Source organism: Cydia fagiglandana, chromosome 8 (assembly GCF_963556715.1).
Source record: "Cydia fagiglandana chromosome 8, ilCydFagi1.1, whole genome shotgun sequence".
NCBI classification, from domain to species: Eukaryota; Metazoa; Arthropoda; class Insecta; order Lepidoptera; family Tortricidae; genus Cydia; species Cydia fagiglandana.
This window is the reverse complement of record NC_085939.1, coordinates 255,799-281,444: the sequence shown is the minus strand read 5'-3', so window position 1 is coordinate 281,444 and position 25,646 is coordinate 255,799. Positions and strand designations below refer to the sequence as shown.

Genomic DNA, 25,646 nt, shown 5'->3' with positions numbered 1-25,646 from the left:
TGTTTTCTTAAATTTATAGTTTTAATTTTTATTTGTAAGCCTTAGTTGTATGTTTTTTGTCATGTATGTAGAACTTTTAATAAATTTACATTTAATAATGTTTATATATATTAATATATATATTTCGGGGATCTCGGAAACGGCTCTAACGATTTCGATGATTTGCTATATGGGGGTTTTCGGGGGCGATAAATCGATCTAGCCAGGTCTTATCTCTGGGAAAATACGCATTTTTGAATTTTTATATGTTTTCCGAGCAAAGCTCGGTCTTTCAGATATTAATAATTTAATAATGACATTTAAAAAAAAACTTTATTACCTATACATACATATTTAATAAACTTAATTTCATTTTTGGAATAACAAAAAACAGAAAAAACATAGCGTTTTGTGGCTTTCTAAAAGGTCCAAAGGTTCCTGCACATTACATTACTCCATATGACCGGAACTTTACTCCGTTGTTCCGGGCAACACATGCCTTCATTACTTACATTCTCTTCATTTATCTTTCTTTTTCAAGCAGTAAAAAAAATTGGTAAAACTTCGTACATTGTCCCAGTGCCAACAATAGGTATGAAGCCCTTAGCGGCGCGGCGATCAACACACTGGTGGCTTGGTACAGTGCGGATTCTGTTCTCAAATAATTACGAGGTCGGCGTTAAGTCTGGGGATCACGCTCCTGCTCATTAAATTTAAGACGAGCGACTTTTAGCGCAAAAGTGACGACTCAGTGTGACGCGATCGGAGCAAAGCAAATATAATTTATCAGGCAATTAAAGTCCTTAAATACATACATTACTGACTAACACAGGTACATATAAGTATGATAATATTCCTTAAATGTACTTAATATCCATACCCCGAAATTAACGCAAATAAATAACACTATGTATATCGTCGACTCGTACCCCCAATACAAGCTTTTTCGAGCTATAGTTAGGTAATGTGGATAGCCACAATTATCAATTAAGTTATCCCATAATATTATTTGCTTATATAATTTCGGAAGACATAACTTTAAATACATAAGATATTTATTTTAACTGGTTGCAAAACATACAATGCTTGTTTTGGAGTTTAAAGTGTTATACAATGTTTAGTTTTCAAACTAACGCGTTCATTCGGCGCAACTACAACTATTACAAAAAAGTGATCCATTATGCCCCGATATATTGGACTACACTACGCTTGCGTTTTAGTCTTAACATTAAAATCGATCGCTCATAAATTTAACTCTTCGTCTTTTGTTGTTGACGGTAGCCCAAAGTTCATCCCTCAGTTAAACAGTGCATGTTGAGGAGGAATGACGAAGGGGAACCGGTCTCACATCTCGGCCAAGGCCACGCAAACTGCACTCCAAGTGCAGTATAATGCAGCCGTGGACAGACCTATTTCACTATTCTGCCATGCTTAGCTATGTCCACATGTCCATTCCAAAGCTTATTCGAACGTGAGCCTTATTAGTATTAAACCAAGGTATAAAATTGAATGAGGTTTAGAGAGGCGCATGCGGCAGTTGAGTCACCCCGGCGACATTCCTCTGAGCTTCACGGCACGTTCAATAATTACACTGCAGACTGCCTACGCTCTGTGGCTTTCAGGCTGATTGTCTCTTTGTGATTATTATTAGATTTGTAGGTGTCTATGGAGGTGTGGAGGTGTCTAATGTCTAGATGTAGGAATTAGTATATATTACGTTAGGAAACAAAAATGGCAAAGTATGGAAGCTCAAACCTGTAAATGTAAATGTTTGTACACCAAAGTAGCTTTATAAAATCTTATAAATATTATGTATAATATATTTATACTTTATTTAATTTGTATTTGTATTTCTCGTCATTCATTGTTTAGATGTTTACGTATAAAAACTACAACATAAAGCACATTTCCGGCCTCAAAAATACTGTGTCATTTTCTCAAAAGTGACAATCATTTTTAGCATTTTAAAAATAGCTGTATGCTACGTGAATGGAAAAGAGCAATAACGGGTAGCCTAAGATAGGTTGGCCACCCATTTTGTACAGAAATTTACATAATAAACCCTAAGATTTTAGGATTTTAGGATTTGTCTTGAAGTGATCTTTGTTTCAACATCTTATGAGCTCCATACGAAATGGACGCGGGCAATGTTGGTAAACTTGAGATAACTTTACCCGTCACTAAAATTGGCTTAAATGTTGATCCAAAAATTCTTTCTGCAAATAAAATCATTGCTAAATTGATATAAATACCTAAAGCGGAACGAATTTGAAATACTTACCTCTATGAATTTTCTCAAAATGGCGGAGACATTTTTCAGTTTTAAGCTATGCTTGATGTGTGGTCTACAGTTCACATAGCCACTATAGTTCGTTTTTTTAGCATTAGAAATAAGGTAAACAATCTTGATGTGTCTTTTAATTGAAAAACATATTTTAAAAATAAGTTACGGCAAATATGTAACAATTATGAATCTAATACGATCAATTATATTCTTCTGCTTTCATAAGTAACAGTTTTTGATTTTTAAAAAGCGTTTTTCAATTAAAAGACATGTCAAGATCGCTTGCCTTCTTGCAAGTTCTTTCTAATGCTAAAAAAGTTTATATTATCTTAGGCTGTGTGAGCGAAGTTAGACGGTACGTGAATTTATTAATATTATTGAAAACGAGCCATTAACACGACGGGGGCTTATAAAGATCCAATCATTCATTTCCCTTTACAGCTTTTATTTATACAGGTTGTAAAATGTAAATTTTATTCCAAGAGATTTTCATTTAATAGGTCTCCCAAGAGCTCTCCTCAAATTTAATGTATTTTGGTCTTCACCCACGGTTGCAGCGAAAGTTTTCAGTGTGATTAACAGTACCCGTAGGTAGTGTAGGTACCTAAATTAAATTTGATACCGCGACTTGCGATCGCATTTGCGTTATGTCTATTTTTGTATGGGATTTTAAACAGCACGCCAAGCGGGACGTTTTGGAAACTCAAAATCCCATAAAATTTAATAAGCAGCAGGCACTTATGATTATGACAATTATTATGGCCTCTTGGCCTCCACAGTTGCGTATCTTGTGCCGTATGTACATAAACGTTACAAAAAAAACTATCATTAAAGTTAGCAAAGAGTTATATAGAAGAGGTAGGTCTACAGTCCAGAATAAAGTCGTATCCTCAAATTAGCGCGTTCATGAATAAGGGGGTTAATGTACACCCAGTTGCAAAAGTGCATACCTACCATTCATAAACCGACTATGCGCTTCTGCAGGTCGCTCTACAACAGTTTGTACAAATTTATTATGGCGTAGGTAGGTACTTGATCTTCGAAAAACGGACACACTTAAATATAACTGATGTCATTTTACGCTAGCTAATGCACCACTTATTGTTAGAAGAGAAAAGGTAATCAGATTTAGCTTTATTAAAATGTGTTCTGATATTCAAATAAGAGACCCTTAATTATGGGGGGATTGGGAGGTGTATAAAAGGTAAATGAGGGGATAATCAGGATAATCTCAGCATTAGTGCGAGGGTCAGGGGAGCCGGAAGGCGGCGCGCGCTATGTCAAACCTGCCCGCTATCCATCTCTTTTTCACAAAATCTGTTTTTTTATTATTATATAGATCAGACTTTAAACACAAGATATAAGTCCATCGGGGTTAGATTATAATTAAAAGTACATAGGTCTTGAAATAATAAAGTAAAATTTAGTAAACCATGGCCCGTTATGCCATACATAATATGTACCTAGTTCCATTGCACCTGGCGCATGCAGAGTGCAGACAAAGCCACATAGTCTCATCGGAACTGTCCTACGTTTCTGAAACAATGCTCAAGATTCCATTGTTTTAATAATCATCATCATCATCATTTCAGCCTACGTCCCACTGCTGAGCACAGGCCTCCTCTCATGCGCGAGAGGGCTTGGGCTTTGTTTTAATAATGCTACTTCTAAACTAAATAAAACCAAAATAGGTACTCGCTTTCTACCTACTAGTAGAAAGACACGGTATTTTCATTGAAAGCAGGTAGAACGAAGGCAGGCAAACGGGAAATCGTTTGAATATAAAAATAAGTATTTGTATACACGGTGTAACACGAGTAAACCGAATAATTTTAACAGCGTATTCCTGATCATATTTAGAGACAAAAATGTCCGATAAACTTTTTTGAAATTCGCCTAGTTTCAGAGATATTATTAATTTATAAAAAAAAACAAGTTTTTATTGTTACATAGTGTAAAAGGCCTCTTTGATGGTGATGTTGCTGCTATGGGACGTAGTCTAAATATCCTTATTGATAGATGTCAAAAAGTGGCAAGTAACACTTTGCAATAAGTAGGTTTTACGAAAAAAAATGTAAAAATCAATTTTAAGTGACAAGTTTACCAATAACATTTATTTTTTATGTACACATACATTCAAAAAATTGACAAAAACAAAACAACAAAAAAAATTTTTTTTGGCGAAATTGACCTAAACTCATATTACATTTTTTACTTCTTTTGACCTCAGAAAAACGTGGTTAATATTATTCGGTTTCCTCATGTTACACCGTGTATATAAGTATATAAAGAATAAGGCAAAAGACGAAATTGAGTTATTCTATCTGATAAAAATGAGCGCAACAAAAATATTTTTGTCAAATAAAAGAATACAGTTTGTGTTGGATATATGTATATGCAGATGTATTATTCTAGACCTACATATATACCTACATCGAAACAGAACAAGGTAAATCAATGTACTACTACTATGTGTGTGCTATGTATGTGTGTATGGCTCCTATGTAGTTAATCATGTGTTACCTAATAACAATAACATAAGAACCACTGTACCATGTTTATTGCAAATAAATGAAATCTAAATCTGAATACTCGCACGAGTACATAGTTGCGGTGTTCTCCTCAATATAACCAGTAAAAATTATGCCACATTATTGAACTAAAAAATCACTACACCTTATTAAATAAAGTCCCCCGCCCGCTTTGGCTGTTTGTGTGTATGTATGTTTGCGATAAACTCGAAAGCTACTGAACGGATTTTCATGCGGTTTTCACCTATCTATCAATATAAAGATTCTTGAGGAAGGCTGGGGTGTATAATTAGTTAAGGTTTTGTAAACCCGTGCGAAGCCGGGGCGGGTCGCTAGTAGTAACTAAGTTAGTCACTCGAAACGTTCACTCTGCACCGAACGAACATTCGAACCGATTTTTTAAATTCGAGGGCTCGATTTCGTCACTCCAAAATCGGTGGAAAACAGTGAAATGCTAATTTTTGAAATGCGAGCGATAGAAATTGGGAATCGAGTGGTGTTGACCACTCGTTTTCAATTCTGTTAGTAGAATTTAAATGCCGGGTACTGGAGATTCTATAATTCTATAATCGGCTCCCCGAACAGAGGACGATCGTGTGGGCCAATCATGGCCGCCACTTCCTTCGATGTTTGTCCGAAAAACCAACAGAATGGCGATTATGCTCCACTATCGGCGATCATGGGCCACTGTAGGCTATTAAGCCCTCCACACGATCGAGAACACCTGTAATCGCCTATCATTGCTGATGGTGTAGAGCCATAACATACTCGTAATACATTTAACCATTTAAAAACATAATAAACTAAAAATCAAATTTACTTTCGTTAAAAAAGCGGTAGAAACACATAGCTATTTTGTACCATCATGGATTTAGATTTATTTATTTCACAACATATGATTACAGTACAAATTACTTGAATGTCAATATAAGAATCTATTTTTTGATCGTCAGAAATAAATAAATTAATACTAATATTAATTCGATGGATTAAATTTTGAATTGTTCTCCCACACAATACGAATGCAAATAAAGGCATCTTGGTAGTGACGAGCTTCCATTGTCTAATATCTGGGAAGCTTATCTCAAGCATGCTCGATCTACCTGAGGATATTTACCTTTGCGATTGCTGGCAGCGTTCTCGTCACAGTCCCGGCAGTTTGGGCGTTCGTCGCTCTGTTGATATTTATATATTTACCCGATGCAGGGCATTTTCACTTAACTGTGCACCTTTAACGGCCGGTTAGCAATCGTTATAAAACTGACAGTCAATGTCAAAACCCATACATTTTGTGAGGAATGTAACGGTTAGACTTTACTGAAACACGACTTAAGTCGCGGTTTAAAGTGCAAGTTAAAATGAAAATGCCCTGCAACGGGGCAATGGGAGAAATAAAATGTCTGCAGCAACCGTTCCATAGGAACGGAACGGCAAGCCACTCAGCAAACGGAAGCAGTTTTATTTTATCGATTGATGTTATGATGGCTAAAGGGTCGAATAGGCAGGCATATTGTATTGACATCTATTGTGAATGCGAACTTAAATATCTCTATTTGTAGCTAAGTATACTAGTAGTTCGCCCCGAACTGAGAACACGCGGTTTGCGAAAAACTATATAGAACCATTGAATTTGTTGCACCTACTTAGTCGGCAATAGATCGAAAACTGCGTGCGATTTATTGCAAGGTCTGTGGAGCCCTTAACTGATTGAAGTGATTGAATAGTGATTAAAATAAACTGTATCTGTGACCCGAAATGTTTCTTGTCAAATGTCAAATACCTATATTATGTTTATTTTATATCGTTTTATCTTGCTAATTATTTAAAAACATATTATAAATGTGTAAGCCGAGCGCTTTCATTTGATACCAAACTCGACGATACTTTATAGGAAATAAGATGACCAGAATATTTAGCAAGAGTCCACACAAATAGCTTTTTACGGACGAACGGACGTGCCCCTAGCCTAGCCAGCCGCGTTGTCCAAGTTGAATGTTGAATGTAAAAACTTCGCTTCGCTTCGCTCGCTCGTTCGATTAGGGGCTGGCAGATACTCTTGGGAAGTTGCTTTATCCGCTTTAATTGATACAATCTGTACAAATATGTACATGTATATCTAAATAATATCCAAACATATCTCCGAAACATATCGTGCGTGACTAAAATACGTGAGTGACGTGAGGGCATAAGCCTAAGCTAGGCATAGCGGATGGCGCTGGGCCTAACATACGGCGTTGCATGAACAAGAGATTTAATTTTTAGGGGGGGGGGGATCTCAACTTGATCTTGATATCTGTATCATTTAAGCTACTAGGTCAAGTTTGGTATCGTTTCCGTATAAATCGGGGGTGCCGAATTAATTTCTGATATCATAATGACACCATTCCGAAGTAAAAACACATAAAATATGAAAAAACTACTTTTTTTTATTCTTCTTCACGCTTAAACTGCGGAACCAATTTAGTTAAAATTTGGTACAGAGATAGTTTGAGTCCCAGGGAATAACATAGCATACTTTTAATCTCAATAATCATCCCTTAAGGGTGTGAAAAGGGAGGAGGAAATTTGTATGGGGATTCAATAACCGCTGAACCGATTTAGATAAAATTTGGTATAGAGATAGTTTGAGTCCCAGGGAAGAACATAGGATAGTTTTTAATCCAAAAAAAAAATACCTTAAAAATTAAAGGTAAGGTGTAGGATTGTGTGGGAAATCAATAAACGCTGAACCGATTTCGATGAAATCTATGTCTACATCTTTGATTTAGTTGAAAATGATACTAAACTTGACTTAGAACCTAAACTTAAAGAATTATTAACCTCAAACGTCGCAGACGCTTAAAAACCCCCGACCCCCCACCTGCATCAAAAATCTGGTTGGCTCCACTTCTTAAATCCATACTTGGGTCCTAAGGACCAATCCTGCTAAAGGAAATCTCTTGTTCATGCAACGCCGTGGTTGACCTTTTTTTGCTCTGAGCAAACACAACTAGCATAGGCTGATAGGTATTAGAATTATAATAATGATAATAGGTCGTAATTTGAACAATTGTCATTTAGGCACAATTACAACATTATCGTGTCAAAGTTAACAAATTAACTGAATAAATAATTACGCTACATAATTTTTACCTTTTGTTGTTTTTTTTTATCTGTGTAAGAGCGATTTCACATTGTCCGCTCCGATATCAGATGTTGGATGATCTTTGGAGAAGAGCCGCTGCTATAAAGTTCTAAAATAAAGAAAATAGAGAGAGTACCTCAATACAAAACTTCTACTCGCTCTAGAGTCGGACCAAAAAAAGTCTGCAGTGGATTTGATAGCTCACGCAGTGCAAGTGTCATTTATACGTTATAATTTCATAGAAGTTTGACGTTTAAAATAACACTTTCACTGCGTGGGCTATCAAATCCGCTGCAGACTATTCGTGGTCTGACTCTACTTATTTTGTTTTAATTACGATTCTTAAGCGACCTATCCAATTACATAAATGGAATTATTCGTATGACCAAAAACTACCTTGGTACAGTAATATAAGTAGGTACTCTGTTAAGATAAAGATAAAGATAAAAGATAAAAAATAGTTTATTCAAGTAGGCATATTACAATGCGCTTATGAACGTCAAATAAACCTTTACCGGCTCCAACCGTACACCTCTGCCCCGAGAAGATTTAAATCCCCCCTCAATTGGAGGAGGGTATCCCAATCTGGGACCGGCAACAAACTCGGCGGGACACATCTTTTCAAAACATTATTACATCTTATAATTAACATGCATTAGGAGTAATTAAGAAAAATACAATTTAAATTACTATAGAATTCATGCAATTATACTCAGTGAGTACATAACTTTATAGAATTTGATATAAAAATAAACATATATGTACATGAAATCACAAATACGTAGCTCTTTCAGAAAACATATCAAATCTTACAAAAGGAAAAGAAATTAAAATCAATAAAAGAAATGAGAATACATATTATATGAATCTGACTGATTGTTATGAGATGCTTTCATACAATTTGATGTGCTTTCTTACCTGAGCTGAGTCACCTTTAACTCTACACATAATTCACCTGTTCGTGAGGCTCTTAAATTCCGAAAAACTTATTTGTACAAGCCGGGGTCCAAACGCGGGAGCTGCAGTTTGAAAAATACACCCCTTACCGTTCGGCTACCAACGGCCTGTTTCGTGTTTCGTTTCGAGCAATGGTAGGTAAATGTAAACCTAATTTAGTATTAAAATTATTTTTGCTCTCGCAAATCAATCTCGGGTAGGAAATGCGTAATCTCATACATATATTTAGTACATACGAGCAGCCTACATTTGTTGTAATGCTCGTGCGGAGTATGTAAATACTGTATATTTATTTGACTCATCATTGGGCCTACGTTAGTGGAACTAGATAATAAATGCTCATATTTTTTGGTTAAATTATGAAATTTATGATCTTAAAAAACGCTATGATTTTTCAAAAATTCTGCTGGCTGAGCACACAACACCTTAAGGGCCCTAGCATTCAACAGGTTTGAAATCAGTAAGTTTTCTTTGTTTAAATAACATTAATAGATTTTTTCATTGTATGTATACTAAAAGGTATGTTTTACACCCAAGATCTAAATACTATTTCCAAACTGTTATTACGAAAGGTCTTATTTACTGAAGACACTTGTCATGTACAAATTAAAGAAATGAATTTAAACCGTACTTACGGTTAATCTCAAAACGTATTCCTCGTGCAAGAAAGAAACAAATAATATTTTTCACGTACCTAATATTCTCGTTTCCACTTCAGCAGTTGTCAGTGCGCAGCGTTAGCCACGCCCCAGTGCACTTACCTTGCCAGTGCGACAAGTTTTGTTCAGGAAAAAGGGAAATATATATCAAATAGCACACGATTGAGTGTTCATTCTACACCCACAGGAATCACGACTCTAGTCCGTACGTAGGTATATTGAAAAGAAAAACATGCATCCCAGGAACAACTTTCTGTGATTTTGTAATCGAAGTTCGTGCTCAATTGTTATAGATACCTATTTAACAAGGGTGCCACCTTATATTTGAGATTCACTCATTGATTAGTATTCGGTGAATCGGTAAAAAATATTCTAAAGTCCGTCAAGCATATAAAACTGTGTGTACGATTTAGAAGGACACATTCAATAAATTATTTAATACATATTACATATTTATTATTTAATACGTACCTACATATTATTTAATACACTTATTTATTGACAATTAGATTTGTGTTATTGAGATAATTATAAAATTAACTTTCCACTATTAAGAGTAGTGTAAGATACTATTACTAGTGCATAAATGCTCATTTCACGTAATTTACATATTAACAGCAAGCAAGCAAGCGTAAGCAAAATGCATAATTGAATATTCCCAGAAAGCAACTTCGTACCAACATGGCAACATGCTAAAATCTACAGGAATATTCCGTTCATTTGGAAGGGCGTTAGGTACTCGTATCGATGTTTTCACTAGAATTTTAGCCCCGGGCGTTTTCACTGGGAATCGCTGTGTCCAAATTATATCCTTCGTTTTATTTCATAAAGAGTCCGCAATTCAGTTCTTCATATAAACGTAAGTAGTTAGTTATTAGTTACGCTCTAGATTGCTCTTAAACTTTGTACTTACAATAGGATAAGGTACTTGTATCTATTAGATATCTTTTAGACATCACCAAGATATGATAACGATATGTTTAAGATCTAACCTGTAAATTTGACATTTGCGCGATTCTGGAGATACTCTGGAACGATATCCACAGGATATGACTTAGAGATCCAATTCATATCTAACAGATATCTTACTCTATCTAACGTAAAAGTGACATTGGTTGCCCGAATTGCGATGCAAAAGAGAACTAGTTGATATCTAAACTATAACATATCTAGAATGGATTTAGTAGTTAGTGTCGTCTCTTGTGAATATCTTGAAGTTCGAATACGGCAGTGACGGATCGATTCGGGAAACGAATTAAAGACTCACTAGATGTGAAATAGTAAAGATATGTGACGTTCCACGGCAAAAGGTACTTTATGGCGGCTGGCGCGTACGCTATTATTAACGCAGCTCCAATATTCAGCCGGGTCAATGCTATCTTTTGCCGTGGAACGTCACGTATCTTTACAATTTCATAATCTAGTGAGTCTCTAATTCATTTCTCGAATCGCGCCGTTAGTCAGTACTGTGTCCTACAGTGCTACACCGTAGCGCAACGTAGCGCATATAACTTATCCATATCCAAAACTTATATCACTGTAGGTACACTGTGAAGATAAAATAAACTTCCTGCACACAAGACTTTTGGCCAAAAAAACTTGGCAAATGATACACCGAATGTAATGGGATACCCTTGCGGCAACAAATTATAAAAAATGTTGTTATAAATGGATGGTGTTTAGCAAAAATGAGTCATCCCACAACCATTTTTCAATAAAATGTCAACTTTAAGCGTCAATATTTTGAGTTAACATCTTATTGAAAAATGTATGTGGGTTGACACATTATTGCGTATCAGCATCCAAATAACCACTGTAAGCAACTAAGCAGCTTCAGGTAATGTCAACTTAATAGGTATAATTATCAAAATAAGTTTTTGGTAAAAATGTAACTTTTGGTACAAGCTTTTATCACTGATTGTACTTTTCCACAAGCAACTAATACTCATCGAGACAATTCTAACAACCCCAAACACAATAGGGTTGCGTTGTTTTAACATAGTTTCTATGACTATCTTTTCTTCCTCGCGTCGTCCCGGCATTTTGCCACGGCTCATGGGAGCCTGGGGTCCGCTTGACAACTAATCACATGATTTGACGTAGGAACTAGTTTTTACGAAAGCGACTGCCATCTGACCTTCCAACCCAGAGGCGAAACTAGGCCTTATTGCCCAACGTAGGACGCAGCGTGGTGGTGGGGCGTGGTGTGTGTGGTACGTCCCTGCATAAAAAAGGAAAAAAAATAATTATATTAATAAATTTAAGTGACATTTTTGTTTGAAGAAATAGACAGACAACGGGACAGGTGAAATTAAATAAAAGCTTGTAATAATAAGATGCCGATACAGCGAGCAAGCGCGGTTTGTTTATTTTTACAGATATCTATTGAAAAAAATGTGTTCTTCTTAAAGGAAAACAACCTTTGATACGATAAACTATAAGGGGTTTTATTTCTTTGAGATCCTTTGTTGTCCCAAAGGAAACACAAATCTCACATTTCACTGTTCCTCTGACCCCGGGTATCGCGGTAGCACCGGCAAACAATGTAAACACCCCGTATTCTTAGAACTAACATACGAATCGCCCATTTTAAATACTGTTTGAGTGTATATCGATTATTTAACGATTACATTGAAAATTATTGGATCTATGTGAAATATGTCACCTGGTCATTGGTTAAGTTCTATCATTACAAATTGTTTAGGAAACCTATGTGAGGAGTAGCAAAAGTAGGTAATAATTTCGGTAATTTGTTTATGTGTTCCTATTTGTGCCGCTTTGGCATTAGCTGTAAGGTGCAATTTGTTATTTGAAATAAATAAATTATTTTACGATTTAGGTATCTCACGTATCACATATTTTTAATCACTAGAGCAACATGTTTCGGAGTCTAGAGTCTCTATTTTCAAGCATGATTTAACAATGCATGAGCAGCGGACTCAACGCCCGCGCGCCGCCCACTGTCGCGCGATGATATACCTACATAATTATAATAATTAACGACCTGTCTGGCCTAGTGTGTAGTCACCTGTCTATGAAGCCGATGGTCCAGGGTTCAAATCCTGGTAAGGGCCGTCATGTGTGTTTTCTGTGTATTATTTAAGTATTTGTACATGTTATATTCGTTGTTGCGGCGGCACCGTGAGTTTTTACGTTACCGTGTATTTCCACGGTGCGGCGCCGTAACATTTATCTGCATTGTCGCGGGCATGTGGCAGAGCCCTAACGCCACAAAGTACTGTCGTTGGAACTTTCATATAAGCATAATTATATTTACATGTGACGGAGCCGAATAGAGGACTTTGATACCTGTTAACTATATTTAGGGAATCAATATTGGGAAACAAAATATTACAATATATATTTTTAATTATTTTATGCAAAATTCATAATATATAACTGTAAAATACCTAAATAAATACTTAAAGTAAGGTTGATAATGTAGTATCATTGATGTAGGAATGTTGTCCACAGACGCACGGGCGAAGAAGCCGGCGGAGCGCGAGTGCTGCGCACGACGCCCGACTGGGGCGAGGGCGCCGTCAGCGGGGAGCACCTGTGGATGGCCTCCACCGTCTCAGGGGAGGGCTGCTACCTAGGCGAAGCGGAATGCCAGGTGAGACACACTTTCTAAGGGCCAGCAGCGCTCGACGCCCGACTGGGGCGAGGGCGCCGTGAGCGGGGAACACCTGTGGATGACCTCCACATGCATGGCCTCCACCGTCACAGGGGAAAGCATGAGTAGCGCTCGTCTCCCTACGGGGGCAAGGAGGGCGCCGTGAGCGGGGAACACCTGTGAATGGCCACCGCCGTTTCAGATGAATTACTCTTGTCAAATGAATAAAAATAGCTTACCGTAGGTTTCCTTTTCTACCATTTTGGTACGAAGTACGAAACCTTAAAAACAAGGACCCCGACTAATTGATAATCTTGAAATCGGTTAGAAAATTGAAAAGTGTCACACCCTAACATGTTATACTATTTGACAAATGTCAAAGACTAACCCTGAGTGCTACAGCGATTACGCAGACAGTAATTTTACCGTCATCAACATCACATAATCTGATCGTGAAATGTGTCATAAACGTGTGAACGAAAACTTCTCTGTGATAGGCAATATTCCTGCACCGTAAACCGCTTGGCGAGCTCATTGCCAATAAAGATTGATGTATCTAGACACGCGGCAGCGTGTCAAGCCAAGTTCAAGCAAAGGAACTGGCTAGCCAGCGCCAAGTGTAATATTACACGAACCACTTGGTGCCACTTTTGACCCTTCTATAACTCAAAACATCTTTAACGTAAACACATAAAACTACGTGTGTTTAATTATATCCATAAGGACATCTAGAAGCCCAAATTTCATGAAGCTAGCTCAAACGGTTATAAAGATATGAAGGTCAAAAAGTCGTAAATTTTAAGACTGACTGACATACCTATAGTACCTAAACCTAACCTACTTCCAGATGACCTAGAAGGATGAAATTTGGAATCCAGCTCAGTTATTGTGTGAAAGCGTAGGAAAAAATCTAAAAATTAAAAAAAGTTATAAAATAGGGGGGGTCCCCATACAAAAAAACCATTTTTTATTGTGACTGACATATAAGTACCTAAACCTAACCTACTTCCAGATGACCTAGAAGGATGAAATTTGGAATCCAGCTCAGTTATTGTGTGAAAGCGTAGGAAAAAATCTAAAAATAAAAATAAGTTATAAAATAGGGGCGGTCCCCATACAAAAAAACCATTTTTTATTGTGACTGACATATAAGTACCTAAACCTAACCTACTTCCAGATGACCTAGAAGGATGAAATTTGGAATCCAGCTCGGTTATTGTGTGTAAGCGTAGGAAAAAATCTAAAAACAAAAAAAAGTTAATAAATAGGGGGGGTTCCCATACAAATTTCTTTTTTATTGTGACTGACATATAGTACCTAAACCTAACCTACTTCCAGATGACCTAGAAGGATGAAATTTGGAATCCAGCTCGGTAATTGTGTGTAAGCGTAGGAAAAAATCTAAAAATAAAAAAAGTTAAAAAATAGGGGGGGTCCCCATACAAAAAACCTGTAATACGCGCTAAACAACCGGCCAACGGTGTGTCGTTGGCGGCGCGCGGCACCACATAATTAATACAAAGAACAGAAGTAAAAAACATGCAGCGGAAACACAAGAAAAAACATTAAATCTCAATACCTGCCTAGTTTTCTTTACAAAAAGTATTGATATCCCATCAAAAACATAAATGTAAAAAAGGAGAGCCAAGTTCAATACAAAAATTATGCTTGGCTGTGGGGTTCGCCGCAAAAAGAATGGAGATTTAAATGAGTGCCAAGTTCTATGCAAAATCCAAATATGTATTTATAGGAACAAAATAACATTATAAACAAGTATTAAACTCTATTTCTTTGCTTTATTGGATACCTATAACAATTGCTGTTATTTAAAAAAAATGTGAGATCTTAAAGTAGGTTAGATTTGGCTTGGCCAGTTTTTATCAGAATTACAAAATATATATGTTGAATAACTTTATAAAATGACTGATGTAATGAAAACTGGCCAAGTCAAATCTAACCTGCTTTAAGATCTCGCATTTTTTTTAAATAACAGCAATTGTTATAGGTATCCAATAAGCTTGGCTCTCCTTTTTTACATTTATATAATGGTACGTCAAACATTGTCTGTAGAAAGTAAATGGGCTCTCTTTCGATTATCGCGGTAAGTGCCAATCTAAAATTTCTTGATTGCCGCGAAGCTCTGTAATTTTCGTAGGACGTCCGCCGTTGCGTTTGGAGTTAAGATTAAGATCTATATAGTCAGTTTATAAAGCTGCAGATTTGAAGACATTCTTACTTCCTTAAATGTCTTTATAGTTCTATGAACAACATATTAAGGGCTACAAATATAATGACCACCAAAAAATACTTTGGTACCCTAAATAAAAAAATCATGCTTACCAAAAAAAATTACTGAACACCAAAAAAATAAGGCCTAAAATTACAAATGTACCACCATTTTAATTACGACTGCACTTCAAATTGTATTCGAATACCAAATATATTGAATGATTACCAAAAATCATTAATGATCACCAAATCTTGAAGACCAAATAAATGCGATATTTTCACCTAAATAAACCACTATGATACCAAAAAATTTATACATACCTATTACCAAATAAAGTAAAATGATGCCAAAATTACTAGCCCCTCCCGCTTAACCCCCGTACCCCGCACCGCATAACTTAGGTAGGCATACTGAAATGCTACTAGAAAAGTATGTTAGGTTAGGTTTGTACTGCTATCAGTTAAGTGGGCTAGGTTAACACTGCGACCCTTACAGAAACGAATTGCTACTAGATAATTTTTAAGAAAAAAAAACCGACTTCTATGGGGGCCGGTGAAAGATTATTGTAGATGGTATACTATGTAGAAAAGGAGGTAAAACCACTCACTTTTCTACTAGCATTTCGCTTCTGTAAGGGTCGTAGTTCTAGCCTAACCTAACCCACTTCTCTGATAGCAGTTCGGTTCTGTGAGGATCGCAGTTCAAACCTAACCTAACCCACTTAACGGCGCATGCGGTGCGGTGTACGGGGGTTTAAGCGGGAGGGGCTAGTAAGATTGGCATCATCATACTTATATACTTACACATTTTATGGTAGGTAATCATAGTGGTTTATTTAGTTAAGGTATCATAGTGGTTTTCCGGGTCAAGGTCCGGGTCCGAGTCCGGGTCTGAGTCCGGGTCCGAGTCCGGGTCCGAGTCCGGGTCCGAGCCCGGGTCCGAGTCCAGGTCCGGGTCCGGGTCCGAACCGGATCCGGGTATGAGTCCGGTTCTGGGTCCGAGTCCGGGTCCCAGTCCAAGTCAAAATCGAAATTCGTAATCACCAAATGTGTACTATGCGTTGTTGAAGAGTTCTATTCTGGTCATCATCAGCAGTTCCATTTCATCAAATGCGACAGTCTTTAATGTAAATGCTTGATTTTGTGATGGAAATACAAAAAAATCTATGCGTATGCCTTTAATATTTGAGGAGTTCCCTCGATTCCTTATGGATCCCATCATCAGAACTCGAGTTTGACAAAAATGTGGCTTAAAAACTTAACTTGCTTAACAAACATAACGAAGAGGAAAAATCGCCAAACGTGAACTATGCGTCGTTGAAGAGTTCTGTTCTGATCATCATCAGCAGTTCCACTTCATCAAATGCGACAGTTTTTAATGAAAATGCTTAATTTTCTGATGTAAATACAAAAATCTCTATGCGTATGCCTTTAATATTTGAGGAGTTCCCTCGATTCCTTATGGATTCCATCATCAGAACTCGAGCTTGGCAAAAATGTGCATTAAAAACATTAAAAACTTAACTTGCTTAACAAACATAACGAAGAGGAAAAATCGCGAAACATGAACTATGCGTCGTTGAAGAGTTCTGTTCTGATCATCATCAGCAGTTCCACTTCATCAAATGCGACAGTTTTTAATAAAAATGCTTGATTTTTTGATGTAATTACAAAAATCTCTATTACGCATGCCTTTAAGATTTGAGGAGTTCTCTCGATTCCTCATGGATCCCATCATCAGAACTCTAGCTTGACAAAAATGTAGCTTAAAAACTGAACTTGCTTAACAAACATAACGAAGAGGACAAATCGCCAACCGTGAACTATGCGTCGTTGAGGAGTTCTGTTCTGATCATCATCAGCAGTTCCACTTCATCAAATGTCACTTTTTTGGATGTATATGCTTGATTTGATGATAAAAACCCAAAAATCACTAAATGTATGCCTTTAAGATTTGAGGAGTTCCCTCGATTCCTCATGGAACCCATCATCAGAACTGGGTTTTGACAGAAACGGGACCAATCTGTATGCATATACATTCAATCAAAAAAAGAATTTTCAAAATCGGTCCAGTAATGACGGAGATATGGAGTAACAAACATTAAAAAAAAAAAAAAAAAAGACATACAACCGAATTGATAACCTCCTCCTTTGGGATTTGGAAGTCGGTTAAAAAGTGGGTTAGGTTAGGTTTGAACTGCGACCCTTACAGAAAAGAAATGCTACTAGAAAAGTGGGTTAGGTTAGGTTTGAACTGCGACCCTTACAGAAACGAAATGCTACTAGAAAAGTGGGTTAGGTTAGGTTTGAACTGTGTCCCTTACAGAAACGAAATGCTACTAGAAAAGTGGGTTAGGTTAGGTTTGAACTCCGACCCACAGAGAAACGAAATTCTACTAGAAAAGTGGGTTAGGTTAGGTTTGAACTGCGACCCTTCCAGATAAGAAATGCTACTAGAAAAGTGGGTTAGGTTAGGTTTGAACTGCGAACCTTACAGAAACGAAATGTTACTAGAAAAGTGAGTTAGGTTAGGTTTGAACTGCGAACCTTACAGAAACGAAATGTTACTAGAAAAGTGGGTTAGGTTAGGTTTGAACTGCAACCCATACAGAAACGAAATGCTACTAGAAAATTTTGCTTTGCTTTAATAGGATAGCAAGATTTAAAAATTTGGTTATAATTTTACATTAAAATGGAGTTCTAATTTTGGTGGTCATTTACTATTTTTGGGTATACAATGATTATTTTGGTGTCATTTTATTTAATAGGATAGCACGATGTAAAAATTTGGTTATCAATTGACATTAAATTGGGGTTTGAAATTTGATAATTATTTACAATTTTTGGGTTAATAATGATTAATTTGGTGTCATTTCCTTTAATAGGATAGTAAAATGTATTAAAATTGGTAATCATTTCACATTAAAATGGTGTTATCATTTTGGTGATCATTCATTATTTTAGGGTGGTAAAGTAGATTTTTTTGGTATTAAATTTTATTAAATCTGGTGATCAGTTAAATAGCAGCCCATATTAAGTCGGTTAACCAAGATTGGAATGGGAAGGAATCTCAATGATAAATACTTCTTTCTTATAAGAATTCACTTAAGGTACGTATTTGAATTACATATTTGATTTTGAAATACATATGTAATATGAATTGTGATTGATGGCAGGTACTTCTGCACAGTGATTATCTTCATTATTATTATCGTCCACGATAGTCCACTAAATCTAATTTTAGCTATAGAACGCGCAGGTTTAATTTAGGAAGTAATCGTATACAATCCCTAATCGTAATAATAATGCTTATTTGCAAGGGAATACAGTGAATATTAACTTTTCTAAATCGCCAGCAAACGTGCTTGTCACGTGTCGAGGCCTAAGCCTCGATGAATGGGTTCCATTCAAATAGTGATTTTTTTATTTATAATAATCTCTTGTAGTTCGCATTAGAGTCACTCGTGCGCAACGTATCTGCTACAGAGAGATTTGTGTATCTTTTTTTTACTTTAAATTATTGTATTAACTCTACGCAATCTACGCATGAATTGATTACGCACTCTCTCCGATATGCTCACTTTTATGTTTTTCCGATTTGGTATTATTTAATGTAAGTATTTCACATTATTTAAGGTATTCACCCTTCGTTTGTTTAAACATCGTCTACCTTGAGTTTTGGCTGTGTTCGCGACTGTGACGTTCGCCTTGCGGCTATGCCTAATATATATATTGCTTAATCGTCACTTATGTTATGTGACAATAGATAGACCGATTTCAAAAATGTAGTATTAAAATATGGCCCACCAAACACGTCATGGTTATTGGTCCCCCGCTCACTGCGTATAGTCAAAAGTAGAAGTGGCTAATGGTAACATTCCATTTCTAACCGCAGCTGCACTACCGGTACTGAACGCGTCGCTGTCATTGTCAATTTCCATAGTAAAATGAACAGTAATGTAGCTGTCGTTGGAAATGGACTGTCACCTTCAGTGGGACCCACGTGGGACCGATGTTTAAGTGATTTGCACATGCTGTTAATCTCTTAATTATAAAGAACGTTTCGAACACTCTGCCGGCTAGCTATATACATGATTGTGCTTCTGACTTTATACATATATACTTTTACAGTACATATGGTCCTATTTTCCCGCACTAGTGCGTAAAATAGCACTTTTCGTACGATGTTAAAAGTTTAAAGGACCATATGTACTGTAAAACGTTGTACGATACACGTGCGAATAAGTAATTCGCAACTCGTGTCGATTTAAAACACTCCCTTCGGTCGTGTTTTAATTTATCGCCATGATTTGACTTGGCAAGTCAAATCTAACCTGCTTTAAGATCTCGCATTTTTTTAAATAACAGCAATTGTTATAGGTATCCAATAAAGCAAAGAAATAGAGTTTAATACTTGTTTATAATGTTATTTTGTTCCTATAAATACATATTTCGATTTTGCATAGAACTTGGCACTCATTTAGATCTCCATTCTTTTTGCGGCGAACCCCACAGCCAAGCATAATTTTTGTATTGAACTTGGCTCTCCTTTTTTACATTTATGTTTTTGATGGGATATTATATACTCGTACCTACTTTTAATATTTATTGGTGTTGCACAAAAAGATCAAGCAAACATTTAGGTACGTAACATATAAGTACCTACTGTATGTAAACATTCTACTCGCTCTAATTTCTTTGCATTTCAATTTATATCAACCAAAAATTAGTAGAGTTAGACCAAAATATGTAAGTCTGCAACGATTTTGATAGCACGCGCACCGAGTGTTATTTATAACACTTGCACTGCGTGTGTCATCAAAATTGCTGCAGACTTATCTTGATCTAACCCTGCCAGACTTGCTTTGTGCTGTTTTCATGACATTAATCCACTTTTCCTGCTACAAAAGGTTAATCCTGCATGTCCTTCGAGTACACAAAGTACAAACCCTTCCTATCCTTTATTTATTTGGATTATTTCTGCTACCTTTGTAAGCTATAAATCCTGTCACAATGGGTATTTGCTCCCGAGGCTCACCCGATAAATAAAGAATACCGGCTCGACGCATTAATGTTTCGTTTATTAAGAGTTAATATAGGTCGACGCCGAAAGTAACAGCTATAAGAGCCGTTACACACTGGCGACTCAGTCGACGGCGAATGTGACTTTCTATAGTTTGTATAGGCTCTTACACACTTGGTTGCCGGTCGCCCAGGCGACTCGGCGACTCGCTGCGTAGTGGCAACGCACGAGCGACTGCTGGTCCCCGGCGACCACTAGCAACACGAGTTCAAATGGAAGCATTGACACTGTAAGCAACTGTCGAGACAACATTTTTTATCCGTTTCTCTCTCGAAAATAGTTGAGAAGAACACATGTTTTAGTGATACTTGTGCTTGGCTTGGTCTCTTGGCCCTAGTTGCTCATGTTTTGGTCGCCGAGAGACCAAGTCGCCGGCGACTAGTCGACAGTGCGTAACGGTTCTAATTATTTGTAGGTAATATCGTCGGCGCCATTAGCAAGTTCCTGCCTATTGTGTGACATCTGTTGGTGGGTCGTAAGCGCCGCGTCCTAGTTGAATGTAAGATTAATGAGCCGCTTCCCCCATTATCGCGGCGGTCGTGGGCCTCACTGTTGCCGCGACAAAAGACTTCGAGCTCGTACAGCCATGCCGCCAATCACCGACTAATCGCTACATTAAACAACTTCGCGTTCTGACGCGCCGTCATCTCTCATGGAATATTCTAAAAATTATAGTCTTTTAAAAGTAGGTACATGGGTAACTAAAGTAAAGTAACAGTTTTGCTCAGTTTGTATTCATTACAAGAGTAAATTAGTACCTAGTAGTTAGGCAATTTATGAAATTATCAATCCAATCTGTTATTGATAAAATATAGGCATTTTACATGTCAACAGTTTACAGGTAATGGGAATACGCATATTATTACTCGTATTTTTCGAATGAAACATTTTTTACTTATCTAGGTTACATCATAATTTAGTCAAATTAATTTTAATTACCCGGGAACCAAACTGTGGCAATGTATTTCATTAATGATTCAAAAGCTAGAATATTCGAACCAGTAGCTACTAGCTATCGAACCACTATTTTGTCTCTAGATTTTTAACGAAAGACAATTCCTAATATATCTACCCAAGTGCCGTGAAGCTAGGCTCTTTTGTATTTAATTACACTTTGTTTATCGTGTCTTTAACGTACTTCGTCGACTTTTTATGTGCCCATGATATTTTGTCTCTTATTAAAATAATTGTAGCTCAAAACCAAAAGATACCCCTAATATTTATAAAACATCAATAATAATAAAACGTGTATTTGTTCAGAAACTCGGTACCCGAATGCGGTGTTCGGCGTGCCGCATCATCGCGCACCAAGGCTGCATCGAGATCCTGCTGGACCGGCACCAGTTCGCCTGCAAGCCGACGTTCCGAGACGTGGGCGTGCGGCAGTACCGCGAGCAGACCGTCACCCACCACCACTGGGTGCACCGCCGCAACGAAAAGGGCAAGTGCAAGGCTTGCGGCAAGGTCAGTACTTACTACATAAACACACTACTAAACTAGACGGAGCACATAAGACAACCGAGGTCATCGCACATCATCAGAACTCTCTTTTACTAATTTAGTATGGAAGCGCGACCGCTCATTTCATTTACGCTTACCTACATTATTTACGGTCGGTTTTCGCGTAATTTAAAAAACATGACCTTATGCTTTTTGTAATAAGGCTTACGAACTGTCAGTTAACAGTGTGGGCGTTGGGCGATGTTACTCAGTTGTGCTGCTCAAATCGTCGCATTTTACAAGTAATATTATAAAATTGTGTCGTGACCTCGTGCAATTTTAAATGCTTCATAATAGGTACCGTGTCTGTGAAGTTTGTGTGCAAACTTATTTTAGAAAAGGGTCTCTTCTGTGGACAACGCAATAAAAGTTGACGACCCGGGTATACCACGTTTTTCCTATTTGAGTCTCAAGTAGGTACTGAAAAAATGTATCCCGTCTGTAAGGATGCAGCGTAAAAATTGGCTTTTGATTATCAAAACTTTGCTATGTCTACAGGAAGGACGCGAACGAGTTCAGCATGCTATAAAATGTGTTGCTTTTGTAATATTTTTATGTTCTTTTTTTTACAATTTTGCACGAATTCATTGCTCGGTACTTTTTAATTGCTACAGTGTGATTTTCTTTTGTTTTATGGAGGTAAAATAATTTCTAGATTATAAAATTTATAATACAAACATACCTAATGATGCTCCCACACTGGCATTTATAATTATGTATAGCATTCTGTGACAGGAACAATGTAATAAAGCACTATCAATACTCCCACCAGTGTGGGACCACCATCAACAACTAATATCAAAAATGGCATCACTTATTCATCTTGGAACATTTAACTAAATACATGCTTGCGCATATCTTACCTAAATAACATACTCGAGCCAACCTGTTACGGACTTAGGTACTAATAATTTTTACTTTTTATTTTATTTATTAATAAATATTTTTTACTTTATACTCAACTGCTCGAATTTGTTATTTTCCACTACTTATTAGTTACTAGCGGAGCTATTACTTATTAGGTACCTATATATAACCTATTCGTATTATAATGATAATGACGCAGCGTTGGAACGTACTCGTACATGTGATATATAGTTAAATAAATTACGATATCACTTCTCAGGAATACTGAAGGCAACCCTCCGTGACCTGTATGTACAATACATATCACTACATTATGGAAACATGTAAAAATGGCCGTGACTTGGCTGTGTAAGGACTATTGAGAATTGATAGAATCTAAAATGGCCTAGTCCATATTGAGTGAAAGCAATAGACTAAATCGTGAGCGATGGGATGTAGGTAAATTCGGACGCCTGCTTAATAAAATTGTATGTAATTTTATTTCCACCAGTGTAACTCGCCTCCACAAAAATGGTAAGATGACTCAAATGCAACCTGAACTCGACGCCGGTATTCGATGCTTAGCCTTCACTAATTGATCTATCTACCAGTGAGTACGCTAGCTATTACCAATTTAATGTAATTAAAGATTCATTATAACCTATTACGAAGCGATCAATACAGTATCGCGTCTTACGATTGGAATTGAGGTGCAAAAGCAAAATTAAATTTAAATACTTACCTCAAACATCGATTCGACGGTTTCTTAACACACACGTAGGTAATAATAATTAAGAGAATAATGGTTACTGTGAAAGGTCCCTGAAATTCAGGAAGCTCCAGTTGTCCATTAATGAGAACTACGAAAAAGTCGTTAGAAGGAGGGTCCTCGGTCCAACTCGGCTTTATTAGCTCGTTAATAAATTATGGTAGCTATCTAACGGCAGGCGGCAGGTGGACGGACCTCGGGCCCGCGGCCCGCGGGCGAGTGGAAGTTCCGTGTAATTTCAGAATAATTGAAACCGTAGGATATTACATCATTGATATTTTATGGCGCCGTATTCCGACAGTGACTGCTGATTCAGAAAAGTAATCTATATTTTTATCACAGCATATTTATAATGAAAAAGTGCAATGCTATTTTATTCTGTATATATAACGAATATTTCACAGAGACACGTGTACCATCGCCTACACTGTTAACTGCTTCGGTGCACCTTGTGGACCGTGTTGTTGTTTGTACATGTATTGTATTTATAAAATGGAAATTTAATGCATTGCTCCATTCCAGCATACTTACAGATAAATTTTAAACTGGATTAGTATTTCATAATTCATTACAATGGGAATATAATAAAGAGGTCTAATGGGGGATAAAGTAGAGTGGTAGGAGCCCCTCTCTCCTGTATCCCCAGAGAACTTTTGTACATAGTTCACAATTTATTTTGAACTTTTATCGGGGTTCCAAATTCAAAAACAAAACAAATGCTTCCAGGTCATAGGAGGATAGAGTCAAAGGCTTAGAACGCACTGCGATTAATTTCTTGCGGTTTCAGAACCGCAAAAAACGTAACATACGGCAAGCTTCGTAAGCGCATGCACTTTCAAGACTAAAACCGCAAGAAATTAGACTAAAACCGCAAGAAATTAGACTAAAACCGCAAGAAATTAGACTGAAACCGCAAGAAATTAGACTAAAACCGCAAGAAATTAGACTGAAGCCGCTAGAAATTAATCATATTGCGTTCTAAGCCTAAAAAATTCTACGCGGTTTAAGTAGTGTTCCGATGAGCGGCGAGGTCACGACCGGCCCACACGCGCTCACTGCGAGCCATGCAGGCTTCCGCCCCCACGCCTGCCCCTGCCCCCGCCCCGCGTCATTTTCACCTACCGTATGAGTAGTGGCACAGTTAATTAAAACGCTGCCCAAATGCAACCAGCTTTTTAAACATACACGAAGCTTTAGGTACGTCGAAATATCGGCATATTCATTCATCTCGCTTTATTTGCGCCAAAAAAGTAATTTACATCACATACAGGTCCAGACGAGTAACAGGTAGGTATCCTACCGACTGCGCCATGTTTGGTATGTAACGGCACAGGGAACGTGACGTTGAACTACTTTCAGACTGGTTTATTATTTTCTTCAACAACCCTCCACATGCTAATATATGACAACTATCACTAAAACATTCAATTTTACAGTCAACAGGAGCAGTAAACACTCAATAGGAGCAGTTTTTCAAATATTTTACATTTTGTTGTTCATAAGAGTACTCTTAGCCCATTTAGCTGTCGCTGTACACTACATACTTAGATAAAACCCCATTTAAGTTTAAAGCAAACTTAGCGAAAATGTATTTGTGATAAGATTCAAGGTTAATTAGTACTTATTAATTTTTAAGCAATATTTAAACTTCAAACTTCAAATATTTTATTGCCACAAAAAAAGACTAATACATATTTGTACTTAATAGATTTTTTTTTTATTTAATTTAAAACTCGTTAATCATAAGTTTAACCATACCTCTCATACAACTTATTTTTCTAATAGAAATCTATGTATGGACTGAGACTTATGTGTCTACGCTGGCGCTTACGAGTAACATTATGATCTAAGTAATTTAAAAGAAGATTTTAATAACTTGATGGGTAAATATTAATTGAAGTGCGTTCGCCCTATCCAATTTTAAAGCTGATTTTACTAGCTAAATATTACATAGGTACTTTTGAAAGCCAATCCAAAATGATGCCAAGTGGAAATTTAAATAGGAGTGTCATTACTCAAAAACTTAATTTGTGACTTAAATCATAGCAATATAATACAATTATTTTCAT

General features: G+C 36.9%; 1 protein-coding gene across 1 annotated transcript in view; it reads left to right on the top strand.

Annotated features, from left to right (window-relative positions):
- The window catches only part of LOC134666424 (eye-specific diacylglycerol kinase-like), an 89,913-nt gene that overhangs the window by 24,799 nt on the left and 39,468 nt on the right, over positions 1–25,646 (top strand). Inside the window, exons 2-3 of the mRNA XM_063523571.1 lie at positions 13,009–13,150; positions 21,723–21,926. Of these exons, the coding sequence (XP_063379641.1) occupies positions 13,009–13,150; positions 21,723–21,926 (346 nt within the window). The remainder of the gene's footprint in view (positions 1–13,008; positions 13,151–21,722; positions 21,927–25,646) is intronic.